Here is a 19455-nt window from a genome sequence, read left to right as displayed (position 1 = left end):
ACTAGTACACAAATATAATTCATTGAAAAGTACTCAGACTTGCATAAATATAAAGCAATGTAAACATGCCTTCTCCTTCTTCACTCAGTTCCCTCAATCTTCCTTCTCTTAATGATAGAAATTATTTTGCAACTTGAATTTTAAAATACATCATCTAGATTTTTTGGTATCTGTCAGTTTATATTAGATTTTACCTACTCTTTTTTCTTTTTATTTGGAAAAAACTTAGTCATTCAAATCTTTTTTTAATATCATCTTCTTAATAACTCAGTTTCTGGGAGCTGTATGTTAGAATCTTCTCCAACATTTAGGGCTTGTCCATATTTCTTGCATTTCTGCTAGTTTGTGCTATTTATGTTTCTGAGTCATTAAATTTGTGACTTACATATCATTTTTGGGGTGAGGGGCTACCAGGGATTTAACCATAAACCACATCCCAGCTCTTTTTATTTTTTTTTTAGAGACAGAGTCTCACTGAGTCACTTAGGGTCTTGCTAAGTTGCTGAGGCTGACTTTGAACTTGTCTTCCTCCTCCCTCAGCCTCCGGAGTTGCTGGGGTTATAGGTGTGCACCACCCTGCCTGACGTAACGTACATATCATCTTACCTGGACATTTTACTAATATATAATATCCCTGTATGTCCCAGTTATTATTTCTAGTTTGTTTCTGTTTTGCTGAATATTCAACTCTATACTTGCTTTCTTTTGGGGGGTGGTAAGTACCAGGGATTGAACTCAGGGTTTCTTGACCACTGAGTCACATCCCCAGAACTATTTTGTATTTTATTTAGAGACAGGGTCTCACTGAGTTGCTTAGCACCTCGCTTTTGCCGAGGCCGACATTGAACTCTTGAACCTCCTGCCTCAGCCTCAGAGCTGGAATTACAGGCATGTACCACGCTACACTTGCTTTCTTTTAGGTATTTTTTCTTACTCTATATGTTGCCTCAACTCTGTTTCCAACAGTGATATTTAGATTTTGGTTTGTCTCTTATAAAACATATAACTAGATTTCCCTCTCAATTTGAATGCTTTTATATTTTATCTAATTTACATTTATTATGACAACTGGTGGTCAGACTCACTGTCTTGTCTTATATTATCTTATACATTCAACTTCTTTTGCTATCTGTCTTTCTTGGTTTTCTGTGTTTTTGTTTTATTTTGTTCTGCTCTATATTCCCTGTCTTCACCTTTGTGAGAATGGTTCCATTGTGATTTTTTTTCTCATTCCATTGGTTTGCAAATTGCTTGTTCCTGTGCATTTTTTAGGTGGTTTACTTTTGCATTTTTATAAGCATGTTTTAACTTGCAATTTTATTAGCTGTTAGTTAATGCCTTAATATGCTTTCACTTCTTTAACCATTTGGTATTATCTTATCAAGAAGTTTAGGTACACATTTTTACACTGTCACATCATGCATAGATGATCACTTAGACTATTGAGATTCATTATTTTCTTTACTTACTACTCTATCTTTCATCCCATTCTTTTGTTTCTTGGATGCATTAGTTCCTTTGCTGGATTATATCCTTGAGTGATTCTTTCAGAGTATGTTAGAAATAAACTTTGGTATTCTTTTTGTAAATTATTTTTTAGTTGTAGATGGACACAATACCTTTATTTTATTTATTTATTTTTATGTGTTGCTGAGGATTGAACCCAGTGCCTTACACATGCTAGGCAAATGCTCTACCACTGAGCTATACCCCCAGCCCATCAGAAACTTTGTATTCTAAGATTGTTTTTATTTTTCCCTTTCACTTTGAAATTGTTTAAATGGATCTAGAAATATTGGTTCCAAAATACTTTTCTTCAGAACTTATTAATCTTTTGACTTCTTGAATTCACTTTGGTCATGAGAATTCTGATGCAAATGTGCTAATTGATTGTTTTTTATAAATGACTCATTGTCCCCTTGAATAGCTTTTTTCTCTTAACCTTTAGCAATTCCAACTGTGTGTGTGTCTGTGGGTTTTGTCTATTTATTATATTTTACTTTTAGTCATTGGAGGATTCTGCTGGTAGGCTTAGTTCATATTGACTGTGCCTTTAAAATAGATCCAGAACCAACCATTTACCGTCTCTACTATCACAGTCCTGCCACATCATGTCTCATCTGGATTATTATAGTAGTGCTCCTCCTGGCACACTGGCCTCTCTCCTTCCACCCTTGGTTCTCTCTAAAATTGATTCCATCATTGCCTCTCAGTGGCAGGCAGAGCAGTCTCTTAAAATTTTGGTGTACAAAGTCTTCAGTGGCTTCAGGTTTCACTGCGAGAGAGCCAGAGTGCCGAGGGAATTCTGCAACAGGCTGTGTGATACGCTGCCTGTCATCTCCTAGGTGGCTTTCCCGGCTCTCACTCCTTTCTAGACTCACAGGTGGCATCAGTATTCTGCCATGTTTGTCACCAGGAGACTAATATTTATTCTCACTCTGCCACACTGACTTCTGTCTTAATTTTTCAAAACATGTTCCTTTACCTGGTGGCATGGTTTGCCAGCAGAGATGTTAAGATTAATTGAATGACTGGGGGCTGTGGTTGTATAGTGTCATATAACTTACTCTGTGTATAGGAAGGTACATATACAATTAGAAAGCAGTGGCACCAGATTCAGGTTTGTGGTAACAGGTGGAAGAGACCAGAGTCCTAGGTTTACTGTCCATCAGTGGCTTGAGTTCTATTGGAAGAGATATTCTAGTGACAAGTTACCTGTGGTCTCTGAACTTCTGTGGTCTCATCTATAAATTAAGACTGAACATCATCCACTTCCTGTGAATGCCGTAGAAACAGAATAGGCACAGTATCCAGCACATAGAAAAACTCAGCGCATTTTACTTCCAGCTCTCCATAACCATTCTACTTTCCCCTACATTTTTTCTAGCGCTTGCTATAATGCTTCTTAGTTTCTGTAATAGGAAACTAAGTCAGTGCTAGTGCATAGCCAACAACAAACGAACTAACTTCAGGTAAAGTGAATGAAGTGTCAATGTCTAGGTAATTTTCTAAGGATATGACAAATATTTTAGCTGGAAGATGCTGGGACTCTCAGTAATGGATCCCCTAGTCCTCTGTCCCTAAAGGTCATTGGTGATACTTCTTAGATTGAGAGGGGGGAGTTTAGGAAGTTTGGTAAAGTGCTTCTGTCACCTTCAAAATCTCTTTAATTCCAAACTGTGAAGTTCTGATCACCCTATAGCACTTTTCTTAATTCCCTTTTTGGGAGTCAGGATCATCTGTTCTTTTCAACTGGTGTATGATTTCCTCATGCCCATGTTAATTCCCATTACTATTTACATGAATACATATTAGGAACTGAAAGAAAGCACAGACCTTAATTAAAAAAAAAAAATAAGGCATGTTGTGGAATTGGCTGTCTTCAGAGGAGCCTGGCACATCCTTAGAATTCACATGGCTGAGGAACTCAGGCATTTAGAGAAATTCGTCCAAAAAACAGCTCTGAGACTGATGATATAATACAGAGTAATGGAGTTGAAATTTTGTCCTAAGTAATGTTTTGAAATTAGGTGCCATAGCCAGCATATTTCTGAATTGACAATCATTGGGCAGCATTCCATGATGTCGATAGTTGTGTCTTAACTGAGCCGGCTGGGAACACATCAAAGTTACAGCTTCAAACTGCCTTAATGTGCTGCTTGCCATACTGTAGTTGTCACAAAAGACTTGCTTTTATTACTTTGAGGAGCTTATAACTTTTCTTTTAAATTACCTTCTTGAGTCGACATTTTTCTTAGATATAATCTACCCCTAAGATTAAATTTGTATAATGCTTTCGAAGTTCAGAATTTCAACTAGTTAAAAATTTCTTAGGCAGTAAATTCAGAAAACAATTTATATACAGTATTTTTATGAATAAAACATGGCACTTTTGAGATATTACAAAAGGGACCTAGTTCAGTGCCTAGAATTAAGTCAGTGTCTCAACTAAGGATTTTATAAGGTGTTTTACCCTGTTTTCTGTTGCTATAATAAAATACTTGACTCAGAGTAAATCATAGAGAATAGTTTTATTCAGTTTATGTTTCTGGAGACAGGGAGGCCCAAGATCAAGGTCCGCATTCGGTGAAGGCCTTTCTGCAACTGGGAATTTTCTGTTAAGTTCCAGAGCAGCAAAGGACATCACACAGTAATAGGGCACATGCAAGAGACAAGTCAAATGGAGCTTTTTATAATAGATCCACTCTTGAAATAACCTATCAAATCTTTAATCTGTGAGGCTATGCATAGATTAATCCATTCAGGATGACAGAGCTTTTGTGACCTTGTCGTCTCTTGTAGATCCCACCAGATCGGTTATGGTTTAGATGTGGTGTCCCCAAAAAACTCACATATAAGACAATGTAAGAAGGTTCAGAGGAGAAATGATTGGGTTGTAAGAGTCTTAACCCAAGCAGTGAATTAATCCCCTGATAGGGATTAGCTAAGCGGTAAGTGAAATGGTACAGTGTGGCTGAAGGAGGTGGGAATCGGGGTGTGGCTTGGGGGTATATATTTGTATCTGGTCAGTGGAGTCTCTGTTTGCTTCCTGATCACCATATGAGCTGCTTCCCTCTGCCCCACTCTTCCTCCTTGATGCTCTGCCTCACTTTGAGCCCCAAGGAATGGAGCCAGCCTTTTGTGGACTAAAACCTCTGAAACTGTGAGCCCTCAAAAAAGACGTTTCCTCTTCTACAATTGTGCTGGTCAGATCCTTTAGTCACAACAGTGAAATAGCTGACTCTAACAAGGTTCCACTTCATACTGCACAGTGTGGGCCAAGTTCTAACTTGAGTTTTGATGGGGACATTTAAACTGTAGCATAGGGGCAGCACAGTTGTTGGGTTTTATGGGAGTCTGTTATCTGTGCACAAAGGGTGGACAAATGTAGAGGTGGTATTTCTCTGCTGATATCCTAGGTCTGAACACCTGTGAGTCTGTTCTCTTTTAGGCAACCTGCCTTATATACCACCTATCTGTTAGGTCAGCTGGGCGGTGGTCTGTGAATCTGGCAGAGTTAAAGGAGTCTTGTGGGTACCTTTAACAACTTCACATTCTCAACTCTATGTACAGAGAATCTGAGTCAGCAAAGGAGATGTGACATTGTTACAGAGTCTCACCTTCTAGCCCCTGTCCTGCCCTTAACACTGGTGACCACACAGCACCAGCCCACCCACAATATGCCATGCATAGAGCAGCATTTTAAACAACAACATAATGTGGACAAGTTGGGTGAAGAAAGAGACCACACAGAGGATATAGCCACAGCTGAAGGATATACTGGGGAGTGACTTTTAAGAACCCAAGGCTAATACATAAATAAATGAATGAATAAATAAATTAATTAATTAATAAACCCAAGGCTCTGCAGAGACAATAACACTGATTCTACTCTGTCTCCCTTTATTATATTCCAGACTCCAAAGCCACTTACAGCCTTAACATACTCTTCTCTTTCCCCATGTCTGTCATGTGACTCTATCTACATTTTGTGGGAGTTTTCTCTATCTTCTTTTGTTCATTTTTTTATTATAGATACTTAAGTAGAAAGTAAGAATGATACACATGATAGAGATATGGAGATTTCTGGTAAAGTGTAAAGAGACAGAAAAGAAAGATACTTAGGCATAAGCAAGACAAGAAAACCCCCTGAGGAATATATATTAAGTGGTTCCTTATGAATGGAGAATAATAGTATAATTTTCTTTCATCTTCTAAAGATGTCCTGACTACTGAGCACATTAATTTGTCAGTTTCCCAAGTGATCGGCTTTATTTATAAAGATGATAGTATCATCATTGAAAATGATCTTCCATCAAAAGTCCTATATAGAAAATTCTCTGCTGTTCATTTTAATTTAAGCCACGGAATCCTGAATGATCGTCATTCATTCAACAAATATTTTTCTCTGAGGATGTTTACCTCTTTGACTTTATAGCCTGTTGGGGAGACACATAAATAGGCAGGTGTGATGCTGAGGGGTAGGTGCTGTAATGGGACATAAAGGAGAGGAGCCCTAAGGAGAGGGCGCCAACATTCTTGGGGAGCAATAGAAAACTTGGAGAGGAAATGCGTTCTCAAGGCTGTATCCCAAAGGGTGAAAAGGGGCTGACCAAGAGTGACTGAAGAATTGAAAATGCCATGGCTTGGGGATGAGAAAGCAAGATCCCATGTCTGGGAACTAAGAGTGGTCCTAAATGACTCCACTAAGCAGGCAAGAAAGAGATGAGGCCAGAGAGTTAAGTGGGAACCTGATCGTGAAGGATCTTATGCATCATCTAAAGAAACTTGAAATTTTTATTGTTTCATATATAACTTTTATATTTAACCTTCTTTCTTTTCTTTCTGCCACAGACCTCACAAGTTAGAGGTATAACTATTCTGTTTTTCACAAGTAAACAGAAACTTGCATAAGTAGGCATGTGAGTAGAAACATAAATGGTGTCTTGTCCTTAGATGGGCTTGGTTGCAGGGTTGGCCCATGTCTGGATTTTGGGAACTTGAGTAAGAAACAACTCCCAATATGAATCTAAAACTTTTCCTAACTTAGAAGAGTGGAAATCTACTTTCCTTCTGTGTTTCTGGAACTTCAATACATGCTAAAGCAGAAGATGCAAAAAAAAAAAACCCTTGAATATTGAGTCTCTGGGGATCTTTCATAGACAGATACATCATGCAGTGTTACTGTATTTTCATAGCTGTGTGAAGGGTGTGCTCTGTGTGATCCTTCTTGAGAGGAAGACAACCTAAGAAAACTGACTTATGGATTCCTCCATTCTCCATGTATCTTTTCCTCTCATGAACCTCGCCATATCCTTACTGTGATAAAACTTAGTCATAAGTACAATTTTATAATAAGAAACATGAGTCCTTCCAGGAGTCTTCTAACAGAAGGGAGGTTACCCAACATGCATGCTATGCATATTTACCTATCAATATTTATAGAATAAGAAGATAAATTGAACTTTCAAAAGGTAGTGGTATTATTCATATGTAAACACAGGTATACACATATTCTGTAGGTATATACCAAAACTTGTTAGCCAGTTTGATCTCTCATCATATTTCTCAAATTCTCAAACACAGCTCTGACTTACTTTTGACTACTCCCTTCAAATTATAGAGATATGCCAGCTTTGAGAAGATTATATAGAAGGATCTACTAGCCCTTAGGGCAATTTCCAATCAGGAGATCAAGAAAGGACAAAACACCAAGGTATTTCTTTTTAAAAATGAAGATGAATCCATAAGAAATTTGAGGATTTCCTGGTCAGATATGTGCAGTTCCTCTTAGGTGAGCCTTTGACTTCCTCTCCATCGCCTTTGTCTCACTCTGATCCAGGGAAGAATTGTGAAAATGGTGAATTTACTGCTCCCTGCTCTCTATTTGACTGGAACCCTTCAAATCAGGAGATCCAGAAAGGGTTTAAACAATGGCCCAAGTGCCAGGGATGCTTAAAACATCCCAGGAAAGCTTTCTCCTATCTTTTATAGGTGAAGAAAGAATTAATTGTACAACTTTTGGTACACTAAAAGCAACCACATTATTGTCATGTGACACCCTAATGCAGACAGTTTTTCTTGTTACATTAAAAAATGCATTAGTGTTTATGAAGTAATAGCCATGGACTAGATATGTTTATATAATTTATATTGGGAAAATTCTACTCCAGGCTTACTTTAGAAGAATTTCTCTTTAAACAATTAAGAGAAATTCCTGACCTTTTATTTTACTTTGATTAGTGCCCAGGGGAACTTATATTCAACCAGGAAATCCTTGAATTTCTTATGGTTTCATCTTCATTTTTTAAAACACCTTGGAGTTCTGTCCTTTACTGAGAACCTGGGAATGGGGTAACCCGATTGCGTAGTTCCTCTTACGTGGGCCATTTTAGTTCCTTTGCATAAACCTCATCTCACTCTGGTCCAAGGAAGAATTGTGAAATGGTGGGTTTACTGCTCCCCACTCTGTGTGACCTGGGAGCCCTTCATGTTAGTCAGGTTCTTCTGCAGGCTGGAAACAGAGAGCATCACTTCCTAAATATGGCTGGGCTGGTTTTTATCTTTATTTCTTGTCTAACTGCTTGTCTGATGTCAAGTCTTGTTAAGCGGAGAGGACTCACAGTTCATAAGTGGACTTTGACACAGAAGGTCCCTGGAACTCATCTGCAGTGGCACAGTGATTTCCAGCAATGTGAGCTTCTGAGGGGAGTTTTCTTCTTAGGCTCTTTTCCTGGTTTCTGTTGCTGCTCTATTGCCTTCTGTCCTTCATTTTTCTCTTTTCTCTTCTTTCACTTATTACATTGTCCGATGTCTCCCCTCAGCTGGTCATAAATGTGTATCTCAATTCTTATTGCACGTGCACAGTGCAGTTTTATGTGTCTTGTTCATAATTCTAAAAGCAAAGAAAGCATTTTAGTGTGTTCCCCTGTTTATAACAACTTAATAGAAATGCCTTTTATTCATGTGAGCCTAGAGTCTTTCAGTCCTGTTCGAACAGGGGATTGTTTTGCTTATTTGACTTCATTGTGTCCTTCTGGGTCAGTTGCTTTAATGGAAAGTATATTTCAATTGCTGGTACACCTACCTAGAACCAGTTGGATGCCAGTAATAGTTTAGTTCTAACCAAAGTGTAGGTTATGTATGCAGGCCCTTGTGTTCAGAGGATTGATAATTGAAGTGAGTGTTGGGGGATTCATGGGTGTTTGGGGCATTGTTAGTTTTAGAAGAAAAATATCCTGAGAATTCTAGCAGTATAAAATCAAACTGTTTTAATTCTCAAAAAGAAATAGTTGCCGTATCATGTACATTGTGGCCTTTGGTATTTTCTATTTCAGTTTTCCAGAGAGATGGTCCTTCAGAGCCTACACATCTGTTCTGTATTTTGACCCCTGGATGAGAATATTCATTCAAGCCAAAAGAGTTCAAACAAAACACCTATGTTATTGCCTCTACCGACCCAGGTAACTCGCTCTTCTTCAATTATCTTCCTAGAATTTTAATTTAGAAAATTGATGTACTCCCCCAAATTGTCAAAGTGAGGGTATTAGCTCTATTAGTAAGATTTTTATTTTGTAAGCAAAATTCAAACTGCATTCAGAAAGAATCTCTTTAAGCAAAGAATTTTTGCTAAAGAGTGTTCACATATGACAATATTTGTCAGTAATTGGAACACACTGAAGTGAACATGCTAAGTTAGATAATCACCCCAGGTAGGAACTTGTTTGTCACTTCACTGAATCTCATGTGCTTTTATTATGATTGGTTCCATTAAGAAGTCACAGATCATATTGTGCTCAATGATGGACTGCCTGCATGATGGTGGTCCCATAAAATTATTTCACCTAGCGATGACCTGGTTGCCTTAGTTTGTATAAGTAGATTCTATACCTAACAGTACTTACTCCATGAGGAAGCAATGATTGAATATTTATGTTTAAGTGTACTATATATGTAGAATGAACATCTATTCATACACATATGAATTATTTATATTTAATTTATTTTGTGTATTTCAGTGTGAATATTTTTAGGCTTGTATTTTCTTGTAATAAAATGTATCGTCCAGCTATTCATTCAGTCAGAATGGTCATGTTTTGTGCAGTCATTCATTTATATGCCAAATAATTATCAAAAATCTGTGTCTGATACTTCTCAAAAGAAGAAATACAAACATATGAAAAAATGTTCAACATCATTAGCATTTAGGAAAATGCAAATCAAAACTACACTGAGATTTTATCTCACATCAATCAGAATGGCAGCCATCAATAATACAAAGAATAATAAATGCTGGAGAGCATATGGAGGAAAAGGAACCGTTTTACTCTGTTGATGGGACTATAAATTAGTACAGCCACTATGGAAATCAGTATGAAGTTTCCTCAAAAGGTGAGGCATGAAACTCCCATACAACACAGCTATACCACTCCTCAGTATTTATCCTAAAGAATTAAAGTCCTCTTACTACACTGATAAATTCATACCCAGGTTTATAGCAGCACAATTCACAATAGCCAAACTATGGAACCAGCCTAAGTGTTCATCAATGGATGAATGGATGAGGGAAAATGTGGCATATATACACAGTGGAATTTTATTCAATCACAAAGAAAAATGAAGTTTTATTATTTGCAGGAAAATGGATGGAATTAGAGACCATAAGTTAAACTGAGAAGATCAAAGGTATGTTTTCTCTCATATGCTAAAGAAAAAAGCATAGAGAGAAAAAAGAAAACGGTGGGGGTGTGTTTCCTAAAAATCAAAGACTTATCAGTAGAGGAAAGAGACCTGAGGTTTGAGGAGGAGAGGGAAGCACAGAGTACTGGGGAGTGATGTTGGCCAAATTATATTGACTGTTATATTGTGTGCATGTATGAATATGTAACAGCACATCCTATCATGTATAACTATAATGCACCCAATAAAAAATGTGGGGAAAAAAGAAAAAAGAGAAAAAAGCCTGTGTGAGATTGTACTGGGTACAAAGCATTAAAAAAGATAAGATTAATTCTGTTGCTAAGGAGCTTAATATCTACTGAGAGACATTTATTTCTTGCACACTCTCTCTCTGTATATGTCTTTGTACCTGCATTATCCTTTGATTTCTGCAGTGATCCTCTGAGTTGGTTTTTATCACCATTTTAGACTTCAAGACAAGAACTCAAATCTTCTGTCTCCAGTTCTTTATCCAAATTTGATGCTCCTTTTCATGTATCACTTTCATTCTTTATAATAGACCTACATTTGTCATGTTGTCTTATTTTCATGAAAAAACAATTGCTGACCTGGAGTTTTGCAGTCATTCACATAAATATTAATATTAAAAATATAGATCCCTGTGTTGTATTGCCTGACCACAAACCATTGGATTCCTCAACAGTTTTACTTTTCATTTTTAATTATACAAAAAATCATCTTTTGAAAATAAAGTGCACACAGCCTGAACTTTCCCTGTAAGTTAGCCTGTGCCTTCCCTAGCAAATATCAAAGCAGTGTTTCCTTTTATCAGTCTCATTCTTCTGGGAGGTACCAAGGATCTCCTGGATCATTCAGAATAGCTGATCTTTTCAAATTAATCATTCTTCTCTTAGGGAGTATGGGTAAAAAATAGCTTAAACCAATGGAAATGTGAATTTGTCTCTTTCCAAGGGAATTTTAGTAAACTGAGTTTCATCCACCAAAATTACTTATCTCAATGGGATTACTTATCCCAGTCTAGTATGTTTTTTATTCTCCTTTCAAAGTAATATTCATATATATATATATATTACTGTGAATAGGTATTATGATGTGCATATGTATGTTTAGATGTATTTGTTTTATTTCATAAAAGAAATTCAAAGAGGCTTGAATCTTTGCCAAGTTTAATTTGGAGCTCTGATAAACTGTTAAATCTGATATTTGCTATAGACAGTATAGAAAGATGTATTTTGTGGCTTTTTATCTTAGGATTTGCCTCACTATTTGCTTGCCATCTTTACTCATATGTAATTTCCCTCAGATTCTTTGGTGGCAGAAGTCTTGCATAAGAAATATGTGGAGTTTCCTAATGAGACAACCTCTATTTTTTCTTTACTAAAAGGCACTGTAGCTCCAATGTCTACATTAAAATAGATTAGGAGCTGGAATTGACCCTGTTTGACCAAAGTAGAGGCATTTAAAGGGTATTAAAAGGTGATTGCCCTGTCCACTTGGCCACCCTGGCTCCAATAAATTTCTGGAAATGAAATGGGAAACCAAGGTTGCCCCTAAAAAAACTCTGTAATCCTGAAGTTTTATTTATAAGAATACATAACTATGCTTCACGGTCAATTATTCTCTACACTTCTGTAACAAGCAGGAAAATGTGTGGATCCATGTGGGTTTGTAGTTGCTTTAGCAGTAGCACTCCAATATGCCTGACAAGTTCAGAGGAGGACTAGAGGGGGATTTCTGAGGCCATGTCATTGGTTTCTTTCCTTGATCATTTTCTGTTCAGTATTTTAATTGGTGACTTGGATAAAAAACAAACATGTATGCTTCTTGAATTTGTAGTTAACCCTAAGAGGAATGTCTTATATCGGGCATAACAGAAATAATATGTGCAAGAGTTGAAATCCAGTAGATATATGTGATATAGACAATGTGTAGATCAGAATTTAGATTTTGAAAATCTGTTATGTAAGTTTAGATTTAACAATGATTTACATGAAAAAATGTGGGTGTGCTTTAATTGACCCTAAGGGTCATATTAGCTGATAGCGTTTCAGGGTTGTTGACACGTGGTTATGGAACTTATGAGCAGAACAGGATAGTTAGAGTACCAATCCACCTTGTTCTGCGTACACCATGTCTAGAGGGAGATGCCCAGACAGGAATCCTTCAAGAGGGACACAGACTTACTAAAAAGTGTCTAGCTCATAGGAAAGTAACTGTCTGGTAAGGGAACAGCGGTGGAACTGAGGATCATCCATGGAAGAGAGAGGACTTAACAGCTGAGTGGAAACATGAATGGCTGTCATGTGATGGTTGGAATTCCAGAAGGCAGAAGCTAAATGAAAGTAGAAGACATTTACAAATGGCTCCTCATGAGTGTGTTAGGCTGTTTTTACAAGGAGGAGACAAATGGATTTCCCTTATCCGTTGTTCTTAATACAAAGTATTCCTAGGAGTCAGGTACTAGGGAGTGTTAAAACTGCCTCACCATCACCATTGATTCCGTGTTTCAGTGCCTGTGATGTTCTGGAGAACTGAAATGACAGCACAGTGTTGCTCAGGATACATGCGAGTTTCACTGAGCTCTTTTTTAAGTGTACCCAGCATTTGCTCCTCTCCGGTAGTTCAATTATAAAGTTCAAAGCTTCCCAATTGGGTTGAGTTTGGGGATCAGTCACTTTAGAGGGGCTTTACTTCTCATAAGGCTTCCTTTGGTTGAACACCAGTCCTTAGTCTATTTAGCAGATTAGGCATTCAGACTATTAAATCCAACGTGTCCAGGATAGGAGTTTGGTTTCTTAGACACCTATGGCACAGGGTACAGCAGCTTATAGAGGGCTACAAATGCAGCATGAGATTAATAAAATTCCTCATGCCCTCCAGCACTAGAAGAAACTTCCACCCAGGATCAGTACAGATTTGTCTTTGGAGAGATCTAGCTTGTAGAGGAAATTAGCTTGGGAAGAATTTTAGCAGGATGATTTCTAAGGTCCCTTACTTCTGATTTTGTAAACCTCCTTTTAAATAATACAGACAGGTTAATATATAGCTATGTTACTTACTCTTAGGCAACAAACATTACTGATTGATTGACTTTGAATTCTTGAGAGAAATAACTCACATTAAAGCTCTGCATATTAGGACTAAAGAGGGGAGTAAATGGTCACCCCTGAAAGTTCTTTGGGAGGCGGAGCCATAGTGTCTGCTTGAAGAACTCCATTCATCAATAGCATTGCTTTATTGTAGACCTGCAACTTGGAAAGGAGCCCAAGGAGATGGAGTTGGCGTCATCCTGCTTTCCTTGGAGTAGCATGGTTCTTTTAAGGCTGACTTGATGATCTGTTGCTGAATGCTATGCAACCCTATCTTCCAGGACAGTCTTCATTTTCTCAAGCTGTTCTCCACATGGTCACAGCCCAACCACATAGAGACTAATAATTTGTGAAAAGCATCTCTTACAAACTCTGTATCTTATGAATTTTTATAATTTTAGAATCTTTAATCTTTCCATTTGGGGTACAGAATTAAAATCTGCCAAACCCAGATTTGCATTTCAGTTATGTCATTTACTAGCTGGGGACCTATGTCAGTTACTTAAGCCTTACCTCTCCTTACTGTGAATTGGGAATTCCTCTGCCATTTAGGAATGTTGTGAAGATTGAAACAGAACTGTGTGCTTTAAAGATAAGAACACTCAGCAGAGTTCCCAAAATATTTGTAAACCAGCTGTAGTTTTTATACTGAATGAGTATTAAGCGGATGGAATGACCACTATGTGCAAGGCACTCCTACAGGCACTAGGAATTCAGCACAAGCAACAATAAAAATCCGCTGCCCTCATGGAACTTATGTTCTAATGTGAGAAAGATAATAAGTTCATAAAAACATATAAAAAATTATTGGGTATTTATAAGTGCTACTAGAAAAAGTAAACCAGGGCAGGAGATTATAGGAACATTTAATGGCACTTTTAGAAAGGGAAGCAAGAAGTAACTTCTGTGCAGAGAGCTGCACAAGTTGAGAGAGTAAATGTATTGATCATCTATCCCGGCATAACACCATCCCCAAATTTAGTGGCTGAGTGTTAAAAAGAACTATTTATTACCTCAGTTTCTATGGGTCTGTAATTTGATAGTGGCTCTATTGGGTGCCATTGGCGTCCAGTCTCTTTTGTGGGTGCTGAGAGATTTTGGCTGAGATTGCTAATGGCTTGCCTGGAGCTAGAAGACCCACTTCCAAGGTGGCTCACTCACAAGTGAGCAAACTGGCTGCTCTTTACAGGAGCTGTTGCTCAGCACAGGTCTACCTGAGCATTCTCAAGGCCGAGGCGCTGGTGTCCACCAGAGTGAGCAGTTCAAGAGAACCAAGTGCAGACTGCAGCTTTTTAGAACCCAGCCTCGAAAACTACATATCATCTCCTCTATGATATTCTGCTGGTCACACAGGTCAGGCTAGCTTCAGTGCGTGCGTGCATGTGTGTGTGTGTGTGTGTGTGTGTGTGTGTGTGTGTGTTGTGTGTGGGGGGACTCTACACAAAGGCATGCATACTGAGATGCAAAAATCCCAGGGGACATCTAGGAGGGCGCGTTGCTCAGTGAGTCCTGAGGAGTTTTGGGAGAAGAAGGCTCCAGGAAGAGAAGACTGTAAGCACAAAGGCAGAAGTCAAAGGTGGTGTAACTGGAGTACAGCGATCAGGAAGAAGATGGGGCAGATGAGTAGGTCTGGAGCCGCAGGGCCAGAGGAGGGCCCTGTACTGAGAATGGAGTAACTTTTGAGCAGAGGAGTGGCATTATTGATTCAGATTTTTAAAAGATTACTTTGGTTACCGAGTGTAGAATTGGTTTTATGGGACAAGAAAGGAGGAAGAAAGGCCAGGTAGGATAGATACCATTGCTTTACTCTAGGGGCTTGGGCTCAGGAAGTGATGGGTAATGCCTTACAGATTTGCTGTGAAGGGCGACCAGCATGACTTGCTGAGGGTGGATGTGGGGAAGGGAAAAAATTAGGAGTCTGGAAGGCCTTCTAAGTTTTTTTCCCTGATCAAAAATTTGGAAATAGGGGAGGTGCAGTGGTAGGGATTAGGAGTAATGGTTGACGAAGTAATCTCTGCTTCATTCTGGACACCTTACATATGAGAGGTCTGTTTGACATCCAGGCCCAGCTATCCTCATTAGACTAGCCAGAAAATTCTTACTCCTACCTCATTACATATTTAAGGAATGATTAAGGATTATAACTATTTAACAATAAAACTGAACCAGGTAAACTCTCATAACTTAAAATTTTAAAAAGTGATGTGAATACCAAAATATAATTAAGATTCTTAATTGTAGGCTAATTTTTTTGCATTTGTAAAAGTTCAGAACTGTAGTAGTCTTTACTTATAGTCCTTTTTCAACTTAAAATTTTAAAATATTTTCTACTGACCAACATTCTTTGGACAAATGTATGGCTATGAAAATTAAATGTCAATAAATTTTAAATTTCTGCAAGTTGTTTTGATCAGTTTCATCAGTCAGAATGATGTACCATGCTGCCATGACCAATGGGCTGGGATAAAGGAGCTGCCATTGCAGTTTTATTTCAGACTGACTCATAGGAGGGAAAGGAAACCTGAGGTGCCATGAGGCTTGTCTTGTGTCCTAGACAGAAGTCCCTCTGTGCCTCTTTTCACACAGACACACTCCTTTATTTCTTTCACATGCCACCAGCAACTCTCTTTCAACTGGCTCAAGAGCACTGTCCCTTCCTTGACCCCTGCAAGCAGCCCAGTGTGCTGTGACATACCAGAGCAGCCTCTTTCAAACAGCAAGAGGATTCCTGAACAGTCCATTTTTAATCATTCACTCCAGGTCCCTTTGAAGCTGTGAAATTTTACTACTATTTCCATAATAGTAAAGATTACTAATTAACTGTTCTAGAAACTTCTTTTAAACCATTTAAAGGGGCTGCACCTTTTTTCCTGAATTTTAAATAAAATTGAAACAAACAAAAAAAAAAAAAAAAAAAAAGAATGATGTACCATGCTGCACTCCACTTTGGCAACAAAAAGCCTTAAAAGTTACTCAGTGTTTCTTTGTATTTTTAAATTCTCTCATGGAAGAGAGTTATCTTTTGTTCTTAAAATAGTATAATGAATAAAATTTCAAACAGTGCAGAATCAGTTATGGGAAAAAAATCCCAAATAACAAAGAGCCTCCTTTATTAACACATTTATTCTGTGTTCTAACAATCCATTATCTTTTCAAAAGGAGAACCTCTGCTAGGAGTTTACTAAATATGCTTGCAGATTGTTTCCTATGCATTTACATGCATACTCAGTCTTTTTAAAAAAACTATACAGCTTATACTTTTCACTTAAAATTAATCTTGGAGGTCTTTGTCATCATTAAATATATCATAGTATTCTGTGGCTTAACTATTTTCTCATTGAGAGTTCTTAGGGTTTACACTGTTATAAACAATGCTAAAAGGGACATGCTTGGGCATCTTTGGACATATATACTTATGCTCATATGCAATTATTTCTGTGAAACAGATTGTAGAAGTGAATTTCTGGGCCAGAAAGAATACACGCCATTAACCTTGAGGGCTGCTGTTAATTTACTCTCTTAATAACTGGGAACCATTTTGTTCTTACACCAACAGTGTGTAAGAGTGTCCTTTTGTCTTATTCCAAATCAACACTTAATAACAGTGTTTTCTTTTTTCGTTTTTGCTTCTCTGAGGAGCAAAATTTTTGTATTGTTTTAATTTTCATTCCCTTCAATACTTTTCATTAACCATGTTTTCTAACTGTTTGGGAAAGAAAATATTGAATATGTTGTTTTATGCTGAAAGCAGACGTAACCACAATATTTCACAGTCCATTTCATTGGTGGAAAAATCAAAGGTGAAATGTGTGACAGTGAGAAAGAATGGAGGCCTGAAAGACACCAAAAGACACAGACACACAGAGAAGGCAGAAAGAAATATGGAGGCAGAGGCTGTAGGCTGGGGTTGTGGGCAGAGGTAGGTAAATGCAGAGGGTGGATGTGCAATGAAGTTGAAGAAAAGTCCAGCCACTGAGACACAGGAAGCCTGTCCTAGAGGCCCTTACCCTCTGTTGCAAGGACTGAAGAGCTGAGAGCTGGCTGGGTTCTGTTCCTTCTCCTCGGTGGAGGTGTTACATTGGCCTTGTATCTTCAAGAGTCCACTTGTAGGAGAAATAGAGAAAGTGTCAAGTTCACGCAGGGTCCCAATTCTGGATGAAGATTTGAACAAACATTCTTTCATTTATAAGAGAGATTCATTGCTCTGGAATTATAGAAGTAAGTGCATACACTTAATTAGCTTGTTTAAATTGTAATGAGCAATTGTAAAATTTAGTTGTGAACAGGCAGGCAGATCATCTGGGATCAGGTTAGCTCACTGACAGATGTGGAAGATGGCGCTTCTTGGGGTCTTTGCTATTTAAACTTGAGCACTAATGCAGAGTTGGCACCTTTTGTGCCACATTTCCTTTCTATAAAAAAAATACTTGAGTAAGTTAACTCACATCATCTTTGAAGAATTACCTCATTGTTCAGCCTCCCCTTGATTTCCTTCTGATTCTAAAAAATGATTTAATCTAAAATAGATGATTCAAACAAGATAAAGTTTGAGATTAGAATATGATTTAAAAAAATAATAATCCCAGTATATAGTAAGTAATCATTTTTATATTGAAATTTAAGTTTTACTTTCTCTAAATGTAATAGAGACTAATTTGGAATACACTTAGGTTATGACTTAAATGAATAATGTTCATCATAAAAGAAAACCAAGGGAATTAACTGATAATTTACTTTATGTTAGATTTTTATGGGTATTTCTTTCCTGTAGTTACCCATATAATCGTCTCTGAAATGGTTTTAAATTTAGCAATAACAAAAACAAAGTTGCTGTAACTCAAATTGTTTATTAAGCCACTGAAGTAGATGAATATAGGATGACATGTATTTTCTTTGCCGGGGGGATACCAGGGATTGAACTCAGGGCCACTGAGCCACATCCACAGACCTATTTTGTATTTTATTCAGAGACAGGGTCTCATTGAGTTGCTTAGTGCCTCACTTTTGCTGAGGCTGGCTTTGAACTCTTGATTCTCCTTCCTCAGCCTCCCGAGCTGCTGGAACTACATTTAATATTGGCCTTTTCACATTTTAACTGAGCAAATTTCTATAAGTCCTTCAAATTCTTAGAAGAAAAGTAATTTATCCACTGACTCAACTCTTTATATATTCTCATCCGCGGTACACTTCTGCTCCAAAATACTTATTGGGGGAATTAGATAATAACGAAGCATGGTAAGCACTTACTAAGAACCAGCATTGTTCTAAGTTCTCTGGCTGTATCGACATATTTACTTCTCAGGACAACCCTGAAGATAGGCACCATTGTTACCACCCACTCAGAGATGAAGAAGTAGAATCATAGGAAATACAATCTTACACCTCACCTTGAACCCAGGCAGAGGGACTCCAGATATTCCTAGTCTTAGCATCTAATTATGAAACTTCTGTCTGGGGTACATGTGTACTGCTTCTTTTGAGATAATGGAAGAAATTCTTAAACTATAAATAGACTCCAGCTAAGAAACATTTAAATTATGTGTGAACCCGTTTGTACCAGCAATCAGTGAAAAATTTGCATTACTGCTTCTATTGTTTAAAAGTCAGATCATATAAAGGTAATTCTAAATCAAGCTATCATTTAACAGCGATTACTATTAACATAGATTCCAGAGGTTGGCAAACCTTTTCTATAATAGGACTGATAGTAAATATATGGGTGTATTCAGTACTTTTACATAATTTTTTTCCTTTACTTTTAGAACCATTGAAAAATGAAAAATTGTTCTTAGGTCTGAGGCTGAACCAAAAGAAGTCAGTGGCTCAGTTTGACCCACAGTCTGGTATAAACTTATTGGGGCATATGGGTTTAGACTCTCACTCACCCGTCTGCTTGAGCAAACACCTCTTTTTGTATATCTTAAAACATTTGGGCTCCAGGAAATGATCTGCAGGTCTCTTCCTGCCTGTTACTGAAATGTTGATACCTTTATTAGTCTGGGTTCTCCAGAGAAACAGAACCGATAGCACATAGTCAGCGACTTCATTGTGGGAATTATCTCTCATGTTTATGGAATCTTTGAAGTCTTACAATCTGCAATTTGCAAGCTGATAGACCAGGAAAAACCAGTGGTGTTGTTTAGCCTGAATTCGAAGGTCTGAGAAG

At 37.7% G+C, this 19455-nt stretch overlaps 1 protein-coding gene across 3 annotated transcripts in view; it reads left to right on the top strand.

Annotated features, from left to right (window-relative positions):
- The window catches only part of MORC1 (MORC family CW-type zinc finger 1), a 152751-nt gene that overhangs the window by 27444 nt on the left and 105852 nt on the right, over window positions 1-19455 (top strand). For all 3 annotated transcript variants that reach the window (XM_079101436.1, XM_079101437.1, XM_079101438.1), the window contains one exon: window positions 8838-8963. In XM_079101436.1, coding sequence (XP_078957562.1) covers window positions 8838-8963 — 126 coding nt within the window. The remainder of the gene's footprint in view (window positions 1-8837; window positions 8964-19455) is intronic.

Source organism: Sciurus vulgaris (genome assembly GCF_902686455.1).
Source record: "Sciurus vulgaris genome assembly, chromosome: 10".
In the NCBI taxonomy this organism is placed as follows: Eukaryota; Metazoa; Chordata; class Mammalia; order Rodentia; family Sciuridae; genus Sciurus; species Sciurus vulgaris.
Note: the sequence above shows the minus strand (reverse complement) of the source record. Positions and strands in the feature narration are given on the sequence as shown.